The sequence below is a fragment of the Syngnathoides biaculeatus genome, chromosome 10, assembly GCF_019802595.1.
Source record: "Syngnathoides biaculeatus isolate LvHL_M chromosome 10, ASM1980259v1, whole genome shotgun sequence".
In the NCBI taxonomy this organism is placed as follows: domain Eukaryota; kingdom Metazoa; phylum Chordata; class Actinopteri; order Syngnathiformes; family Syngnathidae; genus Syngnathoides; species Syngnathoides biaculeatus.
The window spans coordinates 15,688,117-15,715,423 of NC_084649.1; the positions used below are offsets into that span (position 1 = coordinate 15,688,117).

The following is a 27,307-nucleotide window of genomic DNA, read 5'->3' on the forward strand; positions in this document are numbered from 1 at the left end:
TGGTGAAGAGTAGCCTCACACTCGCATCCCACCGTCTACCTGCACCGGGACGGGGTGCGTCACCGCGCGTCGCTTCTCCGATTGGACGAAAGCTTGCCTGGAACCACGCCCCCCACCCCCCGCACCCCCGCCCAGCCTTCGCCTCCGTTTCTCTCTCCTCCTCCTCCTCCTCCCATCCATTCCTGCCCCTGTTTACTGACTACAACGTGAGCTCCACTCGCCGTATATAATCCCGAGTGTGGCCGCGTAGCATCCTCAGAGGAGGGGAGATGGAAAAGGGGGTGTGAGGAAGCAAAAAATAATAATTAAAAAAAAGCTTTTAAAAATACGGATTTCAAACCGAGGAGTTGAAGCAACGTCACCGTCAATGAAGGTTGGATGCTGAGGACGAGGATGCGACTAGCTTGATTCCGGGGAGAGAGAAAAACGCAACATTAACACCATTTCCTCGTCGTTTTCTCATTATCCGTTAAGTGAAACACTTCGGGGATGGACGTAAGCGCTCAACACTGAGGTAGGAGACATTTTACACTGTTTAAAAGGAAATATTTAAGACGTGGCAATTCTGCTAGCGTATAACATAACCAGGGGTTCTTAAAATCCGGTTTGGGGACCTATAGCGGCTCCTGGGCTCATTTTTATTGGGTCTTTCCTTGCAATATAAAGTTATTATTTAGAATTCACGCCAATGGAATGATGATTGATTTTACTATTAATAACATTCGTCATTTATTAGGCAGTACTGCCTGAGGATCTAGGTTACAATCTAACACATTCCAAGGTTCAATGAAATGTAAAGTCTGTATAGGTGAAAATATGAATGTGAATATGGACGCTGCAATTGATTGGCAAGCAGTCCAAGGTGTACATAGCTTCTTTCACCGAAAGAATGCTGGAATAGAATCAAGCTAACCCGTGACCCTATCGAGGACTGGCGGTATAATATTACATATTATGTTTTTTTTTTTCAACAACATTATGAGTATGAAGTTTAACATCTTAAATAGGATTTCCAGCAATGCTAAGGTTTTTGCACTCGACATGGTCTTCAAGTAAGGTTCAAGCTTTCTCTTTATTTGTCTCCTTATGGAGAAATTTGGAGAACAGATGCCTACACAAATACAAACAACATCTCATACGAACACCACATACAGTAAATATTACTACAATCCAATACCAGTATTCTGTTTTATATTTATATATACAGATTGTTATAGTACTAGTAATAGTATCTGGATATATAGGCACAGTTCATTTATCTATGCAGTGTTTTGATGAGAATTTGTATCCGTTGCAAAAAAAAAAAAGAAAGTACCATTACTAAGCCTTGAATGTAGGGTTTTTGATTAAGGGAGGCTGGGTGGATCAGATGTGTCTCCAATGCCACTTTAATAGAATAATAAGATTGATACGCCTGTGTTCTTTTACTTGTGATATAATTTATCTGTGTGCTGCCTGTAAGTATGACTTGACTGGTAGCTCAGATATGGATGTAAATATAGCTGCACCAATGTCATGGCAACAGTATAAGATCCTCTTTTCGTCACACGTATGTTTTTCTTTTTTTTTCATCACTAACTTAAAAGGGTATTTGAAGGTCTTGTGTAAGCCCATGACTCAGAGGTGGACCACACAATAAATGTTTTTTTACAAAAGGAATACAATTATTAATGTGCGTTTATCGGGATGCTCATATACACCCATCACTTAATTTAGTACACTGACATAAACGAATGTAATCCAATGAATATAGATATATAAATTGTATATACAACAAAGGTGTTAGGACTCAAATGGTTTGTTTTCATGTATTCCTTTCTTGTTTTGTTAGTTTATGTGCTGATCGTACCGATATCCCTGCAGTATTTGCCGGAGCTATCAGTTCCATTTTGGATATTGAAGCCCTGCGTTAGACAAATACAAATAACTACAACAAATAGAATAACTATGGCTTTTGATTCGTTTTGTGTCGCATCAAAATTTCTGTTTAAGAGGCAAATAATATTGCTTTTAAATGGATGTCATTAGTATGTGCAAGTGTACCTAATGTGTGGATTTAAAAAAAAAACAAAAACGATTTAATAGCAGCCAGATCTGTTTTTTTTTTTTTTTTAACAGACCCAAATAAGGAGCCCAGGTTGGTGGACAGTGTTTGCTTTCATATCAACATATATGCTTTTAATACAACAACATTTGCATCAAGAGGACTACATCTGCCATTCTGAAAGGCAATTATTTAGCGCTGAATTGATTTGTGACACATCCTCCTCTCTTTCAAGGCTGCCAGCTCGCCAGTTGTTCCCCCATGGCCCTCGTTCATGAGCCCCGTGCCCCATCTCCATCCCTCTCTGGTTTCAACACCCCTCTCTCCGAAACCCCATCCTTTCGTCGGCTCGATGCCGAAACTCCCTGCACCCCAGAAATGGACCTTACGCCCACCCAGTGCGTCCTTCGCAACGTCCTCTCTATAGACACGGGGGGCTCGGTGGAGCCGAGAGGCGGAGGAGGGGACGGACCGACTTCTGGGCCCCATCAGACGCCGGGCGACGAGCAGCACGATCACTTTGCCAACAGCGTCCTCAAGCTGCATGACCACGACGGGGGTCCCACCAGGACGGAGGGAGAGGGGACGCAGGCGGACGGCTGCGCTGTGCGGCGCGAGGCGGGCAACCCTAGGCTGCAGTGCCAGTCCAACGGTGGAGGCGGGGGCTTTCTCGAGGGCTTGTTTGGCTGTCTGCGACCTGTCTGGACTATGATCGGGAAGGCGTATTCCACGGAACACAAACACGACCTGGACGGTATGTCTGTTCGCCGCCTGCCTTCCGCCCTCCAGCACATCATTAAGTACTCCCATGAAAGCCAGCGTGAGATAAATTTTTAATTTCACTCTGACTCTTTGTTCAGTTAATTAAATGATAATACCACCAAGATTAATTTTTATTAAAAAGTTGTAAACCAGGAATAGTGAATGAATCCTTTCCTATCAGTGTATTTAATTAAGTGCTGCAAGGGACGTACTACATTTAGAAAAACATTTGTTGTAATTTTCCAAAATTGAGTTGTCAATTATACTTAAAAGTAATACATTCTTGTAATTCTGAAACTTTTAAAAATGGCACAGACACTTCAATATTGTTATATTTATCTATGTATCACAGTGCTTCTCAGACATTTTACACAAAGTACCACCTAAAAAAAAATTCTTACCCCTCCAGGAACCACTAATTGATAAATTGGAAATATCTTTAATAATTTATTTATTATTAATCATTTCATTTTTAACACTGACGAAAAGAGAAAAAACAAACAACGATTTGATTAAAATGGCTTGCAAATTAAAAAAAAAAATCAATAAAACTTGCACTTGAATGTGTAGAAAGAAATAGAGGTGAAATGTAAATTTATTGTATTGTAGTTAAAAGTTGAACAGAACTAAACTCTATACTTTAAAAATGTACTTAAAAAAGAAAATTAGAAAATTTCAGGTCGATAATTAGGGAAAATTTGAGATTTTAAATGGCACTCTATTTCAAATGTCCAAATAGGCTTCCTTGAAACTGCAGATACCCTTAATGTGTGTGTGTGTGTGTGTGTGTGTGTGTGTGTGTGTGTCATTTCACACTTCACAACGATGATTAGAAAGTGTCTACTGGAAAACAGAAATTGTGTACACGTCTATGATCGCCAACATAATCAATGTTAGCTAAAATAAATCACAGATGGAATCTATTGTAATGCCCCCACAAGTGTTCAAGTCTAGTCACTGCCCCCGGTGCACTTTCAATCACTTTAATTAACCAACGTTGAAAAATATAAATGAGAAATAAATGAATGAACAATTCACACAACGGGCACAGCTGGCACCCAGACTGGCTAACGGTTAGCCGGTTGCCAACCCGAGCACACAACAACCAATTCGACTTTCAGTCATTGATGCCCACATCACACACCAGGCCAGGTCACACCTTTTAAAGCTACACGCTCAAAGTCACGGATAATAATGTGTAGCGCGTGAAGATGGCAACTCCGCTGAGGAGAGTTATGATCTCTCTGCCACACGTGACCGCATTTTTTGTTTAATAATGCCAAATTTTATTTTATCTGATTACTCAATTGGTCAATGGTATAATCAGTACAATAATCCATTCTAAAAATATTTGACTACTGCAACCCAAGTTCTGCCTGGTAAGATATTGCGGTATTCGTAATATATAAATTATAACCTTTGTAACCGACAAAATTAAATTGGACAATTATAATGCCCTGGGGCAGTGGCTCAGAAACACCGCCTCTTGCGGCCTGTAAATATAAAGTATGGCCCGCGAGCCATACTTTTCCCACCCTTGTCGGAAAGGAAACGAACACCTGTCGTCCACACAGTGAGAGATGCTTCACCAAGCTTGTTTTTTTCCCCCCAGTATTAACCCACCCCCCCCCAGGCCCCCACTTACATCCACCAGCTCGTGCCGGCCCCCACCCTCCTCCCTCCCTCAATCCGTCCATCCCACTGCAGTCCTCTAATGAAGCCGGCCCCCCTCTGACGCACTGTTGTTTATGTCTGCAGCCACTACAATAGCACAGCACTCCCGTGGGACTCCTCTGCCAAATCTGCCTCATGTATTATGCATGGCCACGCTCTGACCCCTCTGCCTCTCATCTCTATTAACCTGACACGCGCGCTCCATGCATGCGCTTACACACACACACACACACGTAGCACCGCAAATAGGAACAGTTTAATAAGCAGCGCCTGGCACAAGCCAATAACGTGGCAGAAAAGGGAGTCAAACTTATAAAGACAACACGACACATCACTCACACAGGTGGCAGATTTACAATACATCTACCCTTGTCTTTATGGCTTGGTGATATTTTATTACCCCCGCCCCCTCCACTTCCCCGCCCTTCTATATTTGATTCCCACCACCATCCTTTCCAACTCCTCCTCCTCCACTTCCTCCATTGTCTCATTTTCTCTCTTCTTTATCCCAAGCGGATATCGCTCCCAATCCATCTGCGCCTCACTTACGAAAAAAAACTAATATATATATATATATATATATATATATATAGATGGATAGAAACACACATACATCAATTTTCTTTGCTGCTTATCTTCACAAGGGTAGTGGGGAGTACTGGAGCCTATCCCAGCTATCAACGGGCAGGAGGCGGGCACACCCTGAATTGGTTGCCAGCCAATCGCAGGGCACATAGACACAAACAACCGCACTCACAATCACGCATAGGGGCAGTTTGGAGTGGCCAATAAATGTTCCATGTTTTCTGGGATGTGTGAGGAAACCGGAGCACCCAGAGGAGACCCACGCAGGCACGGGGAGAACATGCAAACTCCACACAGTCAGAGCCGGGATCGAACCCGGGACCTCAGAACTGTGAAGCCAACGCTTTAGCAGCTGGTCCACCGTGCCGCGATAGATAGATAGATAGATAGATAGATAGATAGATAGATAGATAGATAGATAGATAGATAGATAGATAGATAGATAGATAGATAGATAGATAGATAGATAGATAGATAGATAGATAGATAGATAGATAGATAGATAGATAGATAGATAGATAGATAGATAGATAGATAGATAGTATATATGTGTGTGGCGGCACGGTGGACCAACTGGTATAGCATTGGCCTCACAGTTCTGAGGACCCGGGTTCAATCCCAGACCTGCCTGTGTGGAGTTTGCATGTTCTCCCTGTGCCTGTGTGGGTTTTCTCCGGGTACTCCGGTTTCCTCACACATCCCAAAAACATACATCATTAATTGGACACTAAATTGCCCCTCGGTGTGATTGTGACTGCATCTGTGCATCTGTTTGTCTCAATGTGCCCTGCGATTGGCTGGCGACCAGTTCAGGGTGTACCCCGCCTCCTGCCTGATGGGATAGGCTCCGGCGCTCCCCACGACCCTTGTGAGGATAAGCACCAAAGAAAATGGATGGATATGTGTATATATCCATCCACACAGTCCCACGCAGGATTCATTGAGAGATATTTAGGAAATGTAGTATATAGATCAATCAAGCAACCTTCTGAAAAGATTCTCTCTGATTGAGAAACACCAATTTGAAATTCCTCATCCCGGCTCAAAATGAACGTTGAAAGGTTATTCAAACCGAAATAGTTGGGAAACAGCGCCGTACGCGCCGCTTTATGACAGCTGATCTAATAAATGTGCGAAGTGCTGCATATCTATGCAAATCAATGAAGTAATTTTCAGTCATAGGTTTCTTGGCAGAGCTGTAAAAAATAACAAAAGACAGAAGAATTTCCATAGTGAAAAAACTCATCTCTGGCGCAAAGGGAACATGCAGGAAAATTGCCCCTGATTGATTCTAAACGACTGGCCTGCATTTCTTCTATTTAGCACATGGAGCAGACCAGTGGAGATCTATCATACCCCTGCAACGTAGACATTACACGTCTCATTAGCGATGGAGAGCATTAATCATTCATACCGTTCCTATTAATATGACAAATGCGTCTGAATCTTGTATTTCTTTTCCGCATTAACAGCCTCTCATCGGCCGACCCTTAAGGGGATCCCCCTCACTTCTTTTCTACCCATCCATTCCCCTTCTGTACATCCGAGATGAGAGTTCTCAAATCCTCTCCCTCCCCCCTTCCCGAGCGTCTCACCCTTGTTTCGCATCAACCCCACAAAAGTACTAAGGAGGATTTGGGAGGCTGAGAGCGAATTACACGCAGGAGATTAAGAGCTCCCGCGCTGGCTACACGCTAGTTACATTTAGTTTGAGTTCAAAGGAACATGATCGGGCCTTAAATGCTTCACCAGCTTACTGTAATGTAGTAATGTTGCATGCAAAAGGGCTTGTCAGTGGGATTGATTTATATTTAAACATGCAACATATACATTCATCTATCAATTTTCATAAAAGGTTGTGGGTGACTTTATTCTGTTTTACTTGGGAAAAAATTGGAGTACCCGTAGAAAACGTACAAAAGCACAAGGACAACATACAAACTGCACTCAGGAAGGCCAGATCTTGGGTTCAAACCTAGTACCTGAGAAGTGTGAGGCAGACATGGTATCCACTATATCATTTTGCTGAAGAACAAATAGTATTGTATATCATAAAACCTAGGCATGAATTTGATTAGTGTAAGTATGAATCATTGTTTGATTAATGTGCTCGGTGATTAATTGCTTACCAGTCCAGGATGTACCCCGCTTTTCTCGCCAAGTCAACTGGGATCGACTCCAGCTCACCCATGACCCTAATGGGGGGGGGGGGGGGGCGCTCTAGAAAATGGATCGCTGGATTACATTGTTAGACCATCTGAGACATCTCTCATGCTTTGTTAGGGCTAGCATCGGTGCTAATGCTAATGTTTGGCACACTCGTGTTTAAATCATGGATCCGATAACTGTGTCATGCAGTAGGGAGAGCCCATTTACTCACTCCTCTGTGATGAATACTGTATTACTTGAGATTTATTTAGTCCAAATTAAATAAATTCAATTAATACACAATAGGAATAAGTGTTCAGCACTCGAATACAGCGACACTCACAGGTACACGCTGTTTTCAGAGGCGTGGGAAGTCCCCTTCGAGGAGATTTCGGACCTGCAGTGGGTGGGCAGCGGCGCCCAGGGCGCCGTCTTCCTGGGCAAGCTGCACGGACAGGAGGTGGCGGTGAAGAAAGTGCGGAACATCAAGGAGACGGACATCAAGCATCTCCGGAAGCTCAAACACCCCAACATCATCACTTTTAAGTAAGTCGACCGCCGTCAATGATACGGGGTATCACGTGGCTTTTGTTACACGAATAGCAAATAACGCCAACAAATCCTAGAATGAAAATAAAAGTACTGTAATTTCCGGCCAATAAACCGCGACTTTTTTCATACGCTTTCAACCCTGCGGCTTATGCGGTGATGCGGTTAATTTGTACATTTTTTTCTAACGCCGCAAGAGGGCACTCGAGCGGAAACGGTGAGCGTAAGACCGGTGGAATAAATGTGCAGAGGAATTGAGTTTTACCGGTATGTTTTTTTTTTTAATAACCAGCCCTGTTAGCGCTGTGCTAGCATTACCATTGCGCTAGCGTTAGCGCTGTGCTCGTGTGTTGCTTCTGTTACTGCCGTGTCTCAGGGATTTTTACCGCTATGTTACTGGCCCTGTTAGCGCCGTGCTAGCACTAGCGCAGCACTAGCATTGTGAGATGATGCACAAGTGATACGTTTGAATGAAATGTGAAACTTTCAGACATTTTCTAGCTTGTTTTTTTCCCCCAAATACTAAAAAACCCCCATCAAAAACAAATCAAAACAATTTTATACTGTACTGTACAATGATACGGGGTACCATTCGCAAACTAACCCGAGAATTTCTTTGAAGAACTAAAGCCATTTGCCGAATAGCAAAACTATGCACACCTCCCTGCATGTTTTGTGCAATTTCTATACCGCCCAAGATGGCGCTGCTCCTCAGGCACCATGTTCACGGGGGAGTGGCTTAGGATGACGGTGTCCCAGCAGGGACATCAGGTGGGACCTCAGTAGAAGTTAGACAGTCAGTCGAGGGCTTTTGTGGAGTTGATGCCGAAGAAAGCAGGGACATAAACTAGCTGACGCAGGGAAAGGTCCGCATCGCTACTGGCAGTGGTGGAAGTCAACAGCAGATAAGCTCCAAATTCATCTATTTGCTTTTTTACTGTGGAACCAATCCCGAGCTGTTCGCTGAAAACCATAATTTGCTAATTTTTTTGATGCTCATTCTGAAATGTCCCAAATTGAAGCCACCAATAATAATAAATAATTATTATTTATATTATATATTAATAACAAAGCAGTCCAATATGTAGGGTCAAAAAAGTCTTTTGAAGTGATACATGAAGACTAAGAGACAAGCTTTGTATGTTTTTGGGGAGGGGCTAAGTTTAGTCTGGATTGTTAGTGGAAGTTACAGGGAGTCTTCTCTACTTATGCATGTAAAAATGTGTGTCCGGTAACTATTTTTCTAAATCAAATCATCTCGCAGCCCTTTTTTTTTTTTTTTTTTTAAGTAAAGTTATGAGATGAGTTTCACTGTAAAGTACTTTACAAAATGCCATCCATCCATTTCTTTGCTGCTTATCCTCAGAAGAGTTGCAGGGCGTGCTGGAGCCTATCTCAGCTGTCAACGGGCAGGAGGCGCGGCACACCCTGAACTGGTCGCCAGACAATCGCAGGGCACATAGAGAAAAACAGCCGGGCGATTTAGTGTCCAATTAATGTTGCATGTTTTTGGGATGTGGGAGAAACCCGGAGTGCCCGGAGAAAACCCACCTAGGCATGGGGAGAACATGCAAATTCCACGTAGGCGGGGCCGGGATTCGAAACCTGGTCCTCAGAACTTTGAGGCCAACGCTTTACCAGCTGCTCCGCTGTGCTGCGTACTGTACAAAATTGTTTTGTAGCTTAAAACACCCATTAGAGTACTGTACAAAGTTATTGTCATTAAATATATTTTTTAAAAAGCTATAAAAATGTTTCACCTTTTATACACAGGAGGAAGGCCTTTTGGGAATGGACCTACGTTAGACATAATATATATCTGTGATCCGAAATGATGTCATTCCGATTGTCTGTCTGCATTGCACTACGGCACCAGAAAACAACCAAAATGATGAAATTTTACATAATTGCTCAGAAAGATTATTCATTTGCAAGAAATGTATTTTTGTTCATCTATTTATGACAACGAGGTATCGTGACAGCTCTTCTATTAGATGGCAGGAAGTACATATAATAATTAAGGTAGACACTTTTGGTGGGATTTTTGTTTGTTGGTGTGCTGTGAGACTCTTGAATTGTAAAACATGTGCCTTGGCCCCATAAAAGTTGGAAATCACTGCTGTAACATATGTTTGCACAGAGGAATCTGCACCCAGGCTCCGTGCTACTGCATCCTCATGGAGTACTGCGCCCAGGGCCAGCTGTACGAGGTGCTGAGAGCGGGCAGGAAGATCACGCCGTCACTCCTCATGGACTGGGCCATGGGCGTCGCCGGGGGGATGAACTACCTACACCTGCACAAGATCATCCACAGAGATCTCAAATCGCCAAAGTGAGCTCCGCGGACAATCTGGAAAGTAACAGCTGGGAACGGTGCTAATGGCGGTTCCTCTTGCAGTATTCTTATCACATATGATGATGCGGTGAAGATCTCCGATTTCGGCACATCTAAAGAGCTCAGCGACAAGAGCACCAAGATGTCCTTTGCCGGTACGGTGGCCTGGATGGCCCCCGAGGTCATACGGAATGAGCCGGTCTCAGAGAAGGTGGATATCTGGTATGTACCATCTGTGAACCTTTTTGGGCGGAGTGGTATTGCTTAGATAAGGGCTTCTCAAACCTTTTGGATCTGGGGGCTCCCTTACAGGGGGAATGTTTTTCAAGGCCACCTGATAATCCTGGCACCAACCAAACACCTGTGCCCATAAATGCCGACTTTTAACTGTAGAATTTAAAAAAAAAAACAAAAAAAACTGTACTTACACAAATTCATATTTTTTGGACATTTGGTGATGGTCTTTTTTTTCCCCCCCAAGTCTTCACAAGAACAAAAAACAAAAAACATATGCTGTCAGAAAAAAAAAGTTGCCACCTTACAAGTCTAAAGTCTGATTTTTCCAAGATAAAGTAGAAATATTATATTAAAGTCTTAAGTGTAACAAAGGAATAAAGAGCTAATTTAATACCTTTATTCTTTAACATTATGGCTTCTCCAAGTATTCTGGAAATTAGTCATTTTAAAATAGGATTTTAATTCCCCCCAAAATGTCCTTGATTTAAAAACAAACTGAGCTTTCTGTAATAATCATTTTGGTCTGAAAAAAAATAATAAAAAACTTCATGCTGGGCTGTCCAATTTACAGGATGTGGTGATGCATCACAATCAAACCACCGCTTAGTCATGCTAAGGAGGAGTCTTTTCTCTTTTTTTTTTGTGCCAACAGGTCTCTAAAAATGTTACAACTAAATAATGTATTCAAAATTATTATGCGGACCCCTAAGGCGAGCCTCGCAGACCTCAATTTAAGAACCGCTGGCCCGGAAGCTAATACTGTACATCAGGAAGGGTCTTGTTTCACCAAAATCTATCACAAGATCTCATTAGAAGAAATTCTATAGGCTCCCCGCCATGTTTGATGGTGTGCCCCGTGCTAAACCGTCGGCTCCCCCACTCCTCATTCCTCTCTCCATCCCTGCGTCGCTCTTGCCCACATTGTAAAATAAAAAAAAAAGGAGCGCCGGCTAATTTAATAATTGATTTGCCAGATGCTGCAGTGCTCAGGAGAGGCTGGAATAACCTTCCAATCCTGCGGCTGCTTTGGCCCGGGGCCAGCAGTGCATTAACCGAGAGGTGAAAACAGGATTAAAAAGCTTTTCGATGCAGGATGAGCACACATCACCTATACATGCCATAGAGTACTTCTTAATGTATGTAAATCACTTGCTCACTGCTCACTTGATTGTGAGAGCACATACTTAGCTTGCACTTAGTCTAAATACTACAACGGTTGTTATACTGCCACGTACATTTCATAGTTGAGCATCTTATCAAAGCTACTTCAATTAGTCCATTAGATGGCACTGTCTGCACTAACGTGGTAGTAATTAGGGTTTTTGTTTTTTGTACAAAACGCTATCGTCACAATTGTACAGTATTATTTACTTTATAGATATTGTAGTAAATACAAATAAAACGGCACTTTGCATCCACATTCAAGAAATGGTAAGAAAATTTCTGGGTATTTTACGTGTATATTTTTTTATTTACCGCCAATGACTTTAGTGTGATCCATCCATTTTCTTAGCCGCTTATCCTCACGAGGGTACGGGGAGTGCTGGAGCCTATCCCAGCTGTCAACAGGCAGGAGGCGGGGTACACCCTGACCTGGTTGCCAGCCAATCACAGGGCACATAGAGACAAACAGTCGTACTGACAATCACACCTAGGGGCAATTTTGAGTGTCCAATTAATGTCACATTTTTTTGGGATGTGGGAGGAAACCGGAGTGCCCAGAGAAAACCCACGCGGGCATGGGGAGAACATGCAAACGCCACACAGGCAGGTCTGGGATTGAACCCAGGACTCCAGAACTGTGAGGCCAACACTTTACCAGATGATTCACCGTGTCACCCTTTAGTGTGATGAACATAAATAAAAGCATGGTCAAAATGCATTTTTTACAGACAGAAATAAGCTTTGTTCATGTACTATCAGTAATTTCCAATCGTTCCAAGCTAATAGGCTAACAATTTGCTACCCTCTTAGCAAAAATTGCCCAAGTCAACTTAATGTCACAATAGCAATCAGAAATACCAATGCGCTTGCTAAAAATTGCGTTCTTTCTTAATGTCTTTGTAGGTAATCATGCAGCTCATGGTAATTTGCAAATGCTGAACTCCTTGTGGTGATTTTTTTTTTCTTTCTTGTTATTCAAAAATTACTTTGGCAGTTATGCTAATTATAACGTATCAATCCTTCCATTTTCTTTCGAGATTAATCCCTGCAAATGCATAATAACATGCACCTTTTTTGTCTCCAAATTAATAATTATGGAAGTGATAATCATTATTTAATCTTAGTACAACTACCCATCTGTCAAGAACCAGCGGTGCGGGGGCGGACCCAAATGCAGGACTCCCAGGCAAAGGCATGATGTTGAATGGGCTTTATCAAACTGTAAGACAATGCTAGGCTGTGAGCAAAGTCCAAAAACATGAAGAGAGGTCTGATGACTAGGAGGCAAACTTGGAAACGTGAACTAAGACGGGACTAAACTATGGTGGCACAGAATCGCTGTGACAAGGATAGCTCACACTACACTTTCTCTCAGTGGTAGAGATTACTGCTGGCAGTGAACGCAACTCAACAACTCAAGGCAACGAACTGGCAAATGCCAGTGACAAAACGTCAAGTGTCATCCCTATACACATTCTAAAATAGATATTGTAATGAAAAATACATACCATTATTCCCTTCAATGTCTATACGAAAAAATAAATGTGAGCAGAAAGCATGTCATCCATGCACAAAGTTGCGGAAGTGTCATTCGACATCCAAGTGGTTGCCATATTAGCTGCATCTCCAGCCCGTGACGTCACCCCAGACATTTGCCATTGAAAACACGCTGTGGACCCTACTGTGGGAGACGAACGCGCCCCTTCTGACACAGAAGCTCTTTTCGAAGAAGAGAACATCTCACAACCGAGTGAAGTTGCCGGGGCAATATTACCCTATTGTTTCGAGCCGTATTTAGATGATATGCGGATCACAGCCAAACTGCCTCCCCGTCCACTTTCACGGCGAAGATGAGCCGCCCCAGCCGGCAAGGCCGGTGTCCGGGGTGGCTCGTCGCCGGTGAGCCCGATGAGGAAGCTGTCCAACGCGCACATCGACACATTTAGTACCCCTGTTATACGTACGCGGCTCTTTTGTTTCGTTATGAGAGACGGATTACGTGGTCTGCCCCAAACTATTATATTTTTTAGTAGCTGTATACACACCTACCTGTCATTTGGAACCCACGAAGCCCTCGTCCTTTGCCCCTGTGCAATCCATTTTTTACGACAAACCAGGTATCCTGGAAACTTTTGAGGGGTAAAGCCACCCTCCCAAATCTTCGAGCAATATCCAGCAATGCAACAAGCCAGCATTTTAGCGAACACAATGTAAAAACAAGCTACCTTCCCGCAGGTGAAACTAATAGAAACAGATGAGCCAGCCTGAGTGCGCTACTGCTGCAAACGTCACTTCCTGCTTCTTGTCGAAAACAAATCCCTCGAGAGGATTTTCATGGCGGGAGTTACAAAAAGCCAAATACGTCAAAATCATGTTTTGTGGTGGAAAAAGACAGGGAACTATACCGGCTGCCGTTTTTTCATTAATATCATACTAAGAATTATGCATTTCACGACAGCGGCCCTTTAAATACTTGGTCTAATCACATTGCCTCATGCGAAACAGCTGTGACCGTCGTGTCAGAGATGAGACCAAAGCGGTGGCCAGGCCACGCCCCTCATGGCCATGGTATATTCTTGCTCATGACACCAACCAATAACAACACTATTCTTATAAAATTACTTCAATCTAAAAATTATAAAACTTTTTTTCTTGAAACAATACACAATTTAATATACAATTCTCATGGATTTTTTTCATACTATATTCATTTACTGTGCCTTTTTTTTCTTCAAATTAATAATTGTGGAAGTGATAATCATTATTTCAAGGGTTGCAAATTTGCAACAGTTTAATATAATTGAAAATTTTAAGTCCAGAGTATCATTTTCTGAAAGTATCAGATTTTTCTGTCTGCAAAATTTTATTTGGTCCAGAGAGGGTTAATTATGAATTAATATTCATATCATTATTGGTCTTAACAATTGTAATAATTGTCCAAAGTTTTCATTTTCTTTCAGGTAAAGTAAAAAAAAAGAAAAGGAAAAAGTGTCATCACTGGAGCGATACAGCATACCCAACTAACTTGTAAATTCATTCACCAAAATCTAATCAAATAAAAATTAAAAATAGAACACTAACATAAACCAACAACAGGCACATCTGATAATGGAGAGCATGAAACAGCGACAAGCATCTCAAGCTAGAGGAGAGGCATATAAATAGTAGAAAATAATGACCTTTAAAAAAACAAAAAAAGTGCTCCAATCCATAAACGTGACTTGTGATAAGCGTGAAGCAAAATGCCAATAGAACCCACAGTGCTAGAATATCATCTCATGTATTCATATCAACATTTTCATGTATTTATAGCAAATAATAATCTGGACAATATGTTAGCAGCAACGCTAACGCTCACACACTATCAGAGGTGTCCCGTCTGGTCCAGATGATTAAAGTAGCTGTCACCGTGACAACGCTTGGAATGCTACTCATCCAGCCATCCGCATAAAAAAAAACTAGTCTAGTATGACTGAATCCTTCAGTCACATAGTTTTTCTTTAACTCTAACAATTAAACGAGACGTCTGATTGTTCAAGCAAAGAGATGATGTGCGAGATGTCAACATTACAAATGTAAACACGCCATCTGGATGCTATAAGTGAGTGCCGCTCTTGGCTCCTTGGATACCTTGTCACCATGGCAACAGAAGGAAGGCGCCGACACCGGGCTCTCTGTAGATCCCTGACCTTCCCATGTGGGCTCATCAATGACAACAATGACTTTAATATTTTGGCGATACCGGAAAAGTACAGTATTTCATCATTTGTTGACAAAGTGGAAATGGTTTCAAAGTTATAATTTCCATATCCGGGGGCTTTAGTGGTTCATGCAAGATAAAGTTTCCTTCAGAGATAAAAGTCACAGGAAGGCAGGATGCGTTCTGTAAAAGTTTAAAGCATGACATTTAGGTAATGCCACCTTTCATCTGTTCCTCTCACATCATTTGGGGAAATAAATATGTCATATTTCCCTGTTGTCTGTGTGTGCGCACGTGCGTGTGTGCGAGCGCAGGTCTTTTGGGGTTGTGCTGTGGGAGATGCTGACAGGCGAGGTACCCTACAAGGACGTGGACTCCTCTGCCATCATCTGGGGAGTGGGCAACAACAGCCTGCAGCTGCCCGTACCCGACAGCTGTCCCGACAGCTTCAAACTGCTCTTGAGGCAAAGCTGGTGAGCGGGCAGGGAAGATAACCCAAATTTTCGAGGGGGGAGGAATCACACATTAAAAAGAGGCCATTTTCTCTCGCTGCTTTGCCGACTAATTCAGGAATTGCAAACCAAGAAACAGACCTTCGTTCCGACAGATTCTCCTACATCTGGACATCGCTTCGGCGGACATCTTGTCGACCCCGCAAGAGACATACTTCCAGTCACAGGTAAAATTCTTCTGCACCTGGAAAACCCCACATTTGAAAACACTTTTAAACTATAAAATGGCAAAAACAAGACCGAGACCAGGATCTTACTGAACACCAACAAGTAACACTGCCATTCACAACCATGGCCAAGCAAGCAAGGACTCGAACCCAGAACCTATCAACTGTGAGGCAGCAGTGTTAATCACAACATATATTTTAATATCTTTTGAATAACTTTTTCCACTCGGGTTTGATGTTGTTGTTCTTAAAAATAACTAAATAAATACCTGTTTCGCAGCACAGTGGCTCACCTGGTAAAGCGTTGGCCTCACAGGTCTGAGGTCCCGAGTTCAATCCCGGACCTGCCTGTGTGCATGTTCTCCCCGTGTCTGCGTGGGTTTTCTCCGGGGACTCCGTTTTCCTCCCACATCCCAAAAACTTCTTCTTCTTCTTTTCCTTTCGGCTTGTCCCGTTAGGGGTCGCCACAGCGTGTCATCTTTTGCCATCTTAGCCTATCTCCTGCATCTTCCTCTCTAACCCCAACTGCCCTCATGTCTTCCCTCACCACATCCATAAACCTTCTCTTTGGTCTTCCTCTCGCTCTTTTGCCTGGGAGCTCCATCCTCAGCATCCTTCTACCAATATACTCACTCTCTCGCCTCTGAACATGTCCAAACCATCAAAGTCTGCTCTCTCGAATCTTGTCTCCAAAACATCCATCTTTGGCTGTCCCTCTAATGAGCTCATTTCTAATCCTATCCAACCTGGTCACTCCGAGCGAGAACCTCAACATCTTCATTTCTGCCACCTCCAGTTCAGCTTCCTGTTGTTTCTTCAGTGCCACCGTCTCTAATCCGTACATCATGGCCGGCCTCACCACTGTTTTGTAAACTTTGCCCTTCATCCTAGCAGACACTCTTCTGTCACATAACACACCAGACACCTTTCGCCAGCTGTTCCAACCTGCTTGGACCCGTTTCTTCACTTCCTGACCACACTCTCCATTGCTCTGTATTGTTGACCCCAAGTATTTGAAGTCGTCCACCCTCGCTATCTCTTCTCCCTGAAGCCTCACTCTTCCCCCTCTACTTTTCTCATTCACCTGTGGTGCATAGCCGCTAACCACATTATACATAACACCCTCAATTTCAAATTTTAGTCTCATCACTCGATCTGATACTCTTTTTACCTCCAAGACATTCTTAGCCAGCTCTTCCTTTAAAATAACCCCTACTCCATTTCTCTTCCCATCTACTCCGTGGTAGAATAATTTAAACCCTGCTCCCAAACTTCTAGCCTTACTACCTTTCCACCTGCTCTCTTGGATGCACAGAATATCAACCTTTCTCCTAATCATCATGTCAACCAACTCCTGTGCTTTTCCTGTCATAGTCCCAACATTCAAAGTCCCTACACTCAGTTGTAGGCTCTGTGCATTCCTCTTTTTCTTCTGACGCTGGATCCGGTTTCCTCCTCTTCTTTGTCTTCGACCCACAGTAGCTGAATTTCCACCGACGCCCTGCTGGTTAGCAGTGCCGGGGGCGGGCGTTGTTAACCCGGGCCACGACCGATCCGGTATGGGATTCTTTAGATGAACGCTCATATTTGTTTGGCACAGTTTTTACGCCGGATGCCCTTCCTGACGCAACCCTCTGCATTTATCCGGGCTTGGGACCGGCCTACAGATTGCACTGGTTTGTGCCCCCATAGGGCTGCATTCCCACATCCCAAAAACATGCAACATTAATTGGACATTCTAAATTGCCCCTCGGTGTGATTGTGAGTGCGCCTGTTTGTCTCAATGTGCCCTGCGATTGGCTGGCAACCAGTTTAGGGTGTACCTAGCCTCCTCCTTGTTGACAGCTGGGATAGGCTCCAGCACTCTCCGCGACCCTCGTGAGGATAAGCAGCAAAGAAAATGGATGGATGGATACCTGTTTTGTTTTTTTCCCCCTCTGCACAATACAAGGTCGGCGCAATGCAACACTACTCATTGTGCTCCTATTTTGTGAAAAGCAAATACTTACTACCAGGTCCTATACAGCTTGAAACAACAAAAATCAAACCTCATGCTAATTTTAGCTTACCTTTGTTGCTTTGTCATAGCTCAGGGATGTCAAGCTCATTTTTGTCGTGGGCCACATTGTAGTTACGGTTTCCCTCAGAGGGCCGTGATGACTGAAATCAGAAAAATGTTTAAGCACTGTATCATATTTACACACGAAATTTATGAACTAGTTTGGGAATCAAAAATCAAGGGTCATGAGATTTTTTCAGCCATTATTCAGGTTTGACCACACAAAAAGGCTTATTAATATCTCAACATTCTCATTTATATGACAATTTGAAATTTTGGTCCAGATTTTCACAGAAATCATGGAAGGTGACACAAATGATTTGCCTCTGCGGGCCACACAAAATCATATGGCGGGCCGCATCTGGCCCCTGGGCCTTGAGTTTGACACCTGTGCCTTAGCTGAACGACTGACTTAGTCTATTAGTGTTGTTGTATAACTCTGAGTGTGTTTTCTGAAATTGTGTGGTTTGGTTGATTTTTATAGTACTTAAATGTGCAGTACAGTATTTGATTGTTTTTTTGGTGTCAAATTCATACAGATTTACTTCAATCGCAAGGTGAATTAGCCTTTTTTTTTCTTCCATTGTGGCTTCAGGTGTTGTCCCTCTGCACTTCCTGTGCTGTTTTTTTGTGGGGCCCCAAAATCTGGATAAAGTAGTCTACATCTACGATGGCACACTTGTCTGAATTTCATTCTTTCCACATAAACATACTGTACTCATTTCCCAGATTGACTAATAAACAGCTTGAAGCTAGCATACGTCACCTATTTTGGGCCAAAATGCACAGAATTACCTCTGTAAAAACATTTGGTATCGCTTCATTTTTGACATTTGGTATCGCTGTACTTTTCTACTACATGTACACTGTGCAGCCCTAGATTGAGTTCCCTGTCAGGGTTAATGAAGTATGAAGTATCTATCTATATGTCTATCTAGCTGTCCGTCTATCTACACATGGTACTCAATTTCCACCAATAAAGATCTTAACCCTTAGGCTGAAAAATACAGTAAACACTACAGGAGTCACATGATCCCATCCATAGCTTCTTAGTACTGAATGTCGCACTCTTGACTGTTCCATTCAATGTGGCGTGTGTTTTGCCATTTCCACATTTTCAAATGCACCCCCAAAAATAGCTCTTTAGCTAATTACAGAGGATCCCATTTTACACAAAATCCCCAAAAATGCGAAGCTGCTCTGTTCCCCTCCATTTTGTCTCCTTCCAACTGATGCTTTCAATGCCGTGCGTTATCGACTCCCCCCCCCCCCCATCTTGAAGTGCACAAGTAACCCTAAAAATACCTCTTCAGCTCATTACAGTGCATCCCGCTTTACACAAAAACCCCCAAACGAGAAGTGGCTCAATTAAAAGTGACTTCCCAAATGTTTATCCGCCGGAAAACCTGCGACGGGCCCCATTAATAATTCGCCGTCAGAGGCGTGACATTTGTTTCCAGTCTGGTGAGGCTCGAGCGCCCCCCCCCCCCCCCCCCCCCCCCGTCTGGCCCCCTGGGAGCCGGCTAATGATTGAGCTTCCTTTGAGTCTTGAATATATCGCTGCTGTTGTTTCTTTGTGTTTGTCACGTTACACACGCTAATTCCCAGCCAGCCTCCATCATTTTAAGCCAGTCGAGTGTGTCATAGCGAAAGAAGGGCGTGTGTCGGGGGAGCCGAGAAAACACGCGGCACACACTGCCAATTTTCTTCAAAGGTCACGGCGCAAAACCTCCATCGAGCACTCTCCACTTATCCTTTATTTCTCCCTGTACCCCCTGGTCCTGCACGGTTTCTGTCCTCTCTGCCCCGTAATGGATTTTTCTCGTGACGTCGGGAAGAAAAATTTGCCGCTGCTGGAGTGTATTGATTTCTTTAATGGTGTGGAGCAGAGAGCGCGCAAAAAAAAAAAAAAAAAAGGATCTGGCCATATTGAAGAGTGAACAGCCAGTCCATTAGCTTAATAAGAAGAGTGTCAGTCGTGCACAGAAAGAAAGCAACACACACACACACACACACACACATCTGACCTCCACACTATGACAGGTATCAAATTACGGCCGTCACGAGTCGGCGTCCATGTTTTTGTGTGTTCACGGCATGTCGGTTCTTGTTCACTTTTGCTCCCCGAGTATTGATTGTCATTAATCGCCCCAATGACTTTCGTCTCCATGATTCAGATTCAGATGATTCTTTATGTTTCTGAAGGGATAAATGTTGTTTTTATGCATTTGTACTATCAGGCAATTTAAGTGTTATCCTTTTTGGTTGGTTCAGGAAAAGTCCTCATGGCCCAGCTCCTCTGGTTTGATGTAATTTGTAAGGTTTTAATATATATTAATATATATTCTTATTTTTTAATATATCATTTTTATATATCATTTTAAAACATTTTTATTTATTTTTTTTATTATTGAATATTATTTTTTATATATTATTATATATATTATATATTTCCTTTTAGGCCGAGTGGAGGGATGAGGTGAGGCACCACTTTGAGAAGATCAAGTCCGAGGGAACGTGTCTTCACCGACTGGATGAGGAGCTCATCAAACGGCGCAGGGAGGAGCTGAGGTCTGATCCCCCCGCCGCAAAGTGGAGCACACCACTAAGGCACTGTTGCAACCGCTAGGTGCCAGATAGGATAGGAAGAAGAAATAACTACACTCAAAATGTGAATTGAATTTTTACAAAAAAATGTCATTGAAAATTTTACACAAATTTCTGGGTTGCAGGTTCGTCTGTTAAGGTAATTTAAATACTGAGAAAGGATTTTGCATAATATTGGTTTTCTGGTTCTACTATTCTATGTATATGTATCTTTATATAGTATATAATTACTTGTATTAACACCAGCGAATCCACACTGATACAAAAATGAGATTAGTCATTTAAAATTTTTATCGTAGTGCAGTCAATCAATAAAAGTGATGGCATTTTTTTAATTACCCCAGATGTCCCATTAGACCCCATAAATTGTCACTCGTTCCCATTCGAAGTGTCAGACGTCTTCACATTAAAATCTTTTATTATCGTGGCTGTGGTTTCACTCGTGTCGCTACATAAGAAGGATAACATGATTAACTTCACTCTATTACTGCAAACTACAGTAAAAAATATACATAGAAGGCCATTAAAAATAGTCATAAGTCTGGAAATATTTTTTTAGAAATTGTCTATGTATATGTATATGAATATGAAATTGATTAGATAATTGTGAAAATGTAATAATAAATTTCAGTACCATTAGCCTCAAAATAACAAATAAAAATGTCCTGAAATACATTTTTTAAATCAACCTATTAATTAACTATATGAGTTAATTTTAAAAAAATGATTAAATGAATACAAATACTGTCAAATCATTAAATAAAATGCAATTCAATTAATAAAAATGTCACAAAACAGAGCCTTGTTATCGTAGAAAAGGGAAGAATTTCAAATAAAATTCTTGTCAAGCATTTACAAGTATTAATAAAAAATATTAATTGAGTATCATATTTGTATTTCTACATGGTCTCAAGTGAATCTGTATATGCAAAATTTGTAGATTGAAGTCAATATTTTGAATCTATTTATTTGTCCTCTACACAGACATGCGCTGGACATCCGGGAGCACTACGAGAGGAAACTGGAGCGAGCCAACAACCTCTACATGGAGCTCAACGCCATCATGCTGCAGCTGGAGCTCAAGGAGAAGGAGCTGCTCAAGTACGAGAGCTCACCTCGCCTTGTCTCGCCTCACATCGCAACACTTCCAGACGAAACTGACGTCACCGTGGGGGGGGGCACGTGCACTGTCTGCCATGGCTATCAATTCAATCTTTACTCTGTGTGTGTGCACGTGTGTGTGAAACCTCAGGAGGGAGCAGTCACTGGACAAGAAGTACCCGGGCTGCTTCAAGCACCACAGCTCCAGACAATCGGCCTCCTCCAACTCCATGGAGAAACTCATGAAGAAACGCAACGTGCCTCAGAAGCTGCCGGTGCACAGCAAGAGGTCAGCGAGGTGCACTCAACAAAAGGGATTGTCTTTCATTTAAGTGCTGCGTGTCTGTTTTTTGGCAGGTGTGGGCCAAAAATTGTTCATTGAAATGTCTTCTTTGTCTCCCACAGGCCAGACTTACTCAAGTCAGAAGTCATCCTTCCCAAACTGGACTCCAACATGACCCAGGTGACCATTCCCACCAAGGGCTCCACATCGCCCGGACGCTCCCGGCGAGGGAAGCCACGCTACAGGAAGGCGGGCAAAGGCAGCAGCAGCGAGCTGGCCCAGCTGAAGGCCACGCTGTCTTCGTCTCTGGCCATGATCAGCGCCACCGCGTCGGTCCCCAGCAGCAAGCAACGTCTGGACCCCAGCGCCGCGCTCAGGGGCCTGCAGCACGACCTGCTGCTCAAGAAGATGTCCTCCTCGAGCCCCGACCTCATCTCCACCACGCTGGAGGCCGAGGGACGCAGGAAGGGTCAGCCCGGACCCGGCCTGGACCGGGCGGGCAGCCAGAGCGCCTCGGCCGGGTTGGAAGATGGCGGGCCGGACGGCGGGCCGGACGTGAGCGCCGGGGCGGAAGAGCTGGCGGAAACGCCCCCGCGCAGCGACACGCCCAGCGAAGACGCCGCCTCCGTCCCGTTCGCCAGCAGCCCCGACTCGCCGTGCGGCAGGGGGGCGGCGGCGGGGCGGCCGTCGTCCGCCGGGAGCCCCCGCGTTCCTCAGGACGGCGAGGAGAAGGAGGAGGGCGCGGTGATCACGCGCTCGCCCAGAAGTCAACGCCTCACGCCGTCGGCCTTGCTTTACAGAGCGGCAGTCACGCGCAGTCAAGTAAGAACATGAAATGGAGCAAAATGAGCAATATGCAACACTTGCGGGTGATCCAGAGGCAGGACACACCCTGGACTGGTCGCAAGCCAGTCACAGGACACCAGTCACACTATTCACTATTCATGTACAATCACGTCCTCATATTATTACATACACAATTTCCCCTGCATCTTATTGTTATTATACTTTATATCTTTAACAACAAATCTATTTTGACATCGGAAGTATTGGGAAACAGTGGTAAGCCACTATTGTCCATTTTATCTATGCATCCATTTTCTTTAGCCGCTTATCGTCACGAGGGTCACGGGAGTGCTGGAGCCTATCCCAGCTCTCAACAGGCAGGAATCGGGGTACACCCTAAACTGGTTGCCAGCCAATCGCAGGGACCATCGAGACAAACAGTCACAATCACACCTAGGGACAATTTAGAGTGTCCAATTAATGTTGCTTGTTTTTGGGATGTGGGAGGAAACCGGAGTGTCCTGAGAAAACCCACGCAGGCACGGGGAGGGGAGAACATGCCAGGTCCACACATGTGGGTCCGGTATTGAACCCGGGACTTCAGAACTGTGAGGACAACGTTTTTCCAGCCGGTCCACCGTGTCGCCCCGTCCAATTTTTGATTTTTAAAAACTGGTTAAAGTGAAGGGAAAAAAATGCTATTTTTGTATTGGTTTTCTGTCAAAATGAGAAGAACAAATACATTTAGCAAGAAACATGATGTAGACACAATTTGTTTTAATGCACCACATGAAATAAGGTCACAGGCCGGATCTGGTTTTGTCCAGTTTGACGCCCGTGATGATTGCGGTGTCTTAAGATAAGCGCATGTTTTGGGACATTTCTGGGGGGGAAAGTTCAGTTACCAAAGCCAATTTCACTGAGCAATAAGAAAATCGGTAGACATGTCGATCATGGGCGACACATGACTTCTGGATATTTGATTTTGCTGAAATTTTCAGAGATTTTACTCAGACGTTGGCATTTTGCCAAACAGAACGGTGTCTTCAAAGACGAGTGACTTGGGAGTTTTTCAAAATACCAGCTTATTTTTTGCTTTGAGATGGCAGGAGGCTGAGCTTACTTCACAACAACCAGCAGATATTAAACATACTTTCTAAAAAGAAGCTTCAAGATGCTTATTGCTGCTCTCAGCTGAAAGTTGATGTTAGCGGGGGCTAGCGTTAGAACGGCGCTTTCTTTCTTTCTTTCTTTCTGTATACCGTGGCTTATAACCAGGTACGCTAACGCTAGCGCCCCATCACCACATAAACCGCAGGGTTGAAAGCGTGTGAAAAAAAGTCGCACCTTGTAGGCCGGAAAGTACGGTTCATACCCTCTCAGTGGTAAACGCCACAGGCACATGGGATAAAAGTTAGCATCTCCGTAAGGTGCTGGTTCCCTTAAAGCAATGGATATTAAGGATGGGGCAACACATGTATACATAAAATTCAACAATAGTCAAAGGCATATATTCTTTATCCTCTGCAAAGTATGATTAATATTACCGCTGCACTGAGAATCCAAGAAAGGAGCTGAGTCTGACATATAATGGTGGACATGGCATGGTGGACATTGTATGACTTTGTGAATGCCCTCCAGAGACGGGGCGTGTCATCTGAGGAAGAGGAAGGAGAGGTCGACAGCGAGGTGGAGCTGCCCACAAGATGGTGAGTGGTCACCGGCTTAGAGTGGAGTCAGTGTGTCCGCTCTGTAGTGATAAAATAACAGGAATAGCAATAACAGCAAGGAATTGATAACTGAATTTTCATTTATTTTTAATATTTAAGGAGGCCAGCTAGCATCAGCAAATGCCAGTCGCTGTCCACATTCAGCTCGGAGAACCTGTCGGTCTCAGACGGCGAGGAGGGCAACACCACGGACCACTCGCACAGCGGCACCCCCGACGTGGTCAGCACCAACACGGACGAGCGCCTGGACGACAAGAGCGACGATCTCCTCTCGCAGGGCTCCGAGATCCCCGCCGACCCCGCCCACGCCGCCTCCGACGGCCTGTCCGAGAAGGAGGCTGCCGTCCGCCACGTCAGGACGCAGCTCGCCACTCACGAGCGGAACTACGAGGTGGGTTTCCTTTTGAAGTGCGCCGTCCTTTCGGCTTCCTCACATTGTCGCAAAAAGGGGACGTAGAATTCGAGCTCGAGACATGGAATTGGTGCGATTATGTATTCGAAGGCACACCTTCAATACGCTGTTTCTTTGTGTAATATGGGGAAGTCTAAAGAAATCAACCGAGATATCAGGAAGAGAATCGTGGACTTGTGCAAATCTGGTTCATCCTCGGGTGCAATTTCCAGCGGCCTGAAGGTCCAATGTCCATCTGCTCAAACAATTATACCCAAGTATAAATGTCACGAGAATATCCAGCAATCAGGCCGCCCAGGATGCAAACGAGATTCTGTTCCCCAGAGTTGAAGGTCCTTTGAGCTACAAGTTGCATATGAAGCCCAAAACAAAAGTAGAAGATTTAGTGAAGATGCTGGCTGAAGCAGCAAAAAGTGTGTTCATTATCCACGGTGAAACGAGTACTCTAGTGACGTGAGCTGAAAGGCAACTTTGTCAGAAAGAGCCCGAGAACACCATCCCAACTTTGAAATACAGCGTTGACAACCTCGTGCTGTGATGTTGTTTCCTATAAGAGGGACTGGTGCACTTCACAAAGTAGTTCGGTGGTGTCATGAAGAAAGAACATAACGTGTAAGTACTGAAGCAATGTCAGCCAGCAAATGGGTTTTCCCAAATGGACAATGGCATCACAAAGCCCTGATCCGAACCCCATCGGAAATACTTGGCTGAGCTAGGCAGCCTACAAATTTGGTTCTGTTACGCCACTTCTGCCCACAGCAATGGTTCCAAATTCCTGCCAACTGTTGTATATATTTGTGGGAAAAACACAAATACAGTATACATGTGAATATATGCCACTAATTAATTGGGACAATTCAAGGACTCCTTTCTAATAAACGTCTGGTGCACTCTGGAGCTGAGTACAGAAAAGCTTCAGCTTCAATGTATTGTTTCCCATCCAAACATCGTTAGTGGAATTATGACCAAAAAGTTCAATTTTGGTCTCATCGGACTATTAAACCTTCTCCCATGACTCCTCGGTATCATGCAAATGGTCATTGGCAAACTTGTGCTGGTTTAAGCAGGGGAACCTTCCGTGCCACGCATGATTTCAAACCATGACGTCTTAGTGTATTACCAACAGTAACCTTGGAAACGGGGGTCCCAGCTCCATTCAGGTCATTGACCAAGTTCTGTCGTGTAGTCCTGGGCTGATTTCTCACCTTTCTGAGGATCATTGAGGCCCCACGAGGTGATAACTTGCATGGGGCTCCACTCCGATTGAGGTTGACTGTCATGTTTAGCTTCTTCCATTTTCTAATGATTGCTCCAACAGTGGACTTTTTTTCACCAAGCTGCTTGGCAGTTTCTCCGTCCCCCTTTCTAGCCGTGTGGAGTTGTACGATTTTGTCTCTGATGTCTCTGGACAGCTCTATGGTCTTGGCCATGTTACAAGTTTGTTACTGATTGCATGGGGTGGACAGATGTCTTTCTGCAGCTAACAACCCCACACAGGTGCATCTGATTCGGGATCATACATGGAGTGGAGGTGGACTTTTAAAGGGGGACTAACACGTCTTTGAGGGTCAGAATTCTAGCTGAAAGACAGGTGTTCAAATACTTATTTGCAGCTGTATCACACATATAAATCGTTAAAAAAAATCAGATTGTGATTTCTGGATTTTTTTTTGTAAATTATTTCTGTCACAGTGGACATGCACCTATAATGAAAATTTCAGAGCCCTCCATGATTTGTAAGTGGGAGAACTTGCAATATAGCAGGGTGTTCAAATACTTATTTTCTTCACTGTACCATGAGATAAAAGCTTAAATTCTGAACTTCTGTCTCATGCCAATCCTTTGATCTGAAACCCAAACACAATACAATATACAAGAAAACAAATTGACATTGCTGTTCCGATACTTTTGGAGGGGACTGCATGCATGTTTCATAGAAGGCCTCCATAAACATAAACACTTTTACGCCCAATAAGCACCTGACTTTTTAATTTTTTTTTTGTTTGCTTTTCAAGGTTCTCTACGACGACTCAGACTGCGATAGCGCCGAGCTGGACCAACCGAGCAGCGTGGACCCCAGCCAGAACTGGTGAAACCAACCACTAGCACCAACCTAGTCCGGGTCATTGAACGCCTCGCCATCACGCGCACGCCGACAGGAAATGAGAACTTGGGTGAGCAGCCTGAACAAAGTGGGTGTGGTTTCTCACTGTCACGTGATCATGATGGAATCCTATCAGGTTTTGTTTGGCCTAATTATGCACTCACTTGTTTATTTATTTGTTTATTTATTTATTGTGCTCAAGAATGTTTACATTGTGTCGTGGATTACGTTGCCATTTTCTACGTGTACATAAAAAAAAGGGCGTGCGTGTAAAATGAACAAATTTCTAACGCGAGTGATTGTATCATTTGGGGAAAAAAAAAAACAGAAAAAGGTGCTGACGTTTCT

The 27,307-nt window shown here is 43.7% G+C and overlaps 1 protein-coding gene across 1 annotated transcript; it reads left to right on the plus strand.

The window, feature by feature from the left end:
* Positions 1-402: 402 nt before the first annotated feature.
* LOC133507503 (mitogen-activated protein kinase kinase kinase 12-like) lies at positions 403-27,307 on the plus strand. Its single transcript, XM_061832591.1, has 14 exons — positions 403-514; positions 2,280-2,798; positions 7,576-7,759; positions 9,903-10,094; positions 10,161-10,319; positions 15,513-15,671; positions 15,769-15,877; positions 20,398-20,507; positions 21,528-21,644; positions 21,796-21,933; positions 22,050-22,749; positions 24,355-24,422; positions 24,543-24,834; positions 26,871-27,307. Exons 2-14 carry the CDS (start codon positions 2,306-2,308, stop codon positions 26,946-26,948), a joined length of 2,799 nt encoding a protein of 932 aa, XP_061688575.1. The 5' UTR covers positions 403-514; positions 2,280-2,305; the 3' UTR covers positions 26,949-27,307.

Excerpts from the sequence above, each read along its gene's own strand:
- LOC133507503 (XM_061832591.1), top strand. The coding sequence starts at position 2,306 with ATGGCCCTCGTTCATGAGCCCCGTGCCCCATCTCCATCCCTCTCTGGT. Across the intron at positions 21,934-22,049 it reads CTGCCGGTGCACAGCAAGAG|GCCAGACTTACTCAAGTCAG; the intron begins GTCAGCGAGGTG and ends TGTCTCCCACAG. Across the intron at positions 24,423-24,542 it reads GTGGAGCTGCCCACAAGATG|GAGGCCAGCTAGCATCAGCA; the intron begins GTGAGTGGTCAC and ends TTAATATTTAAG.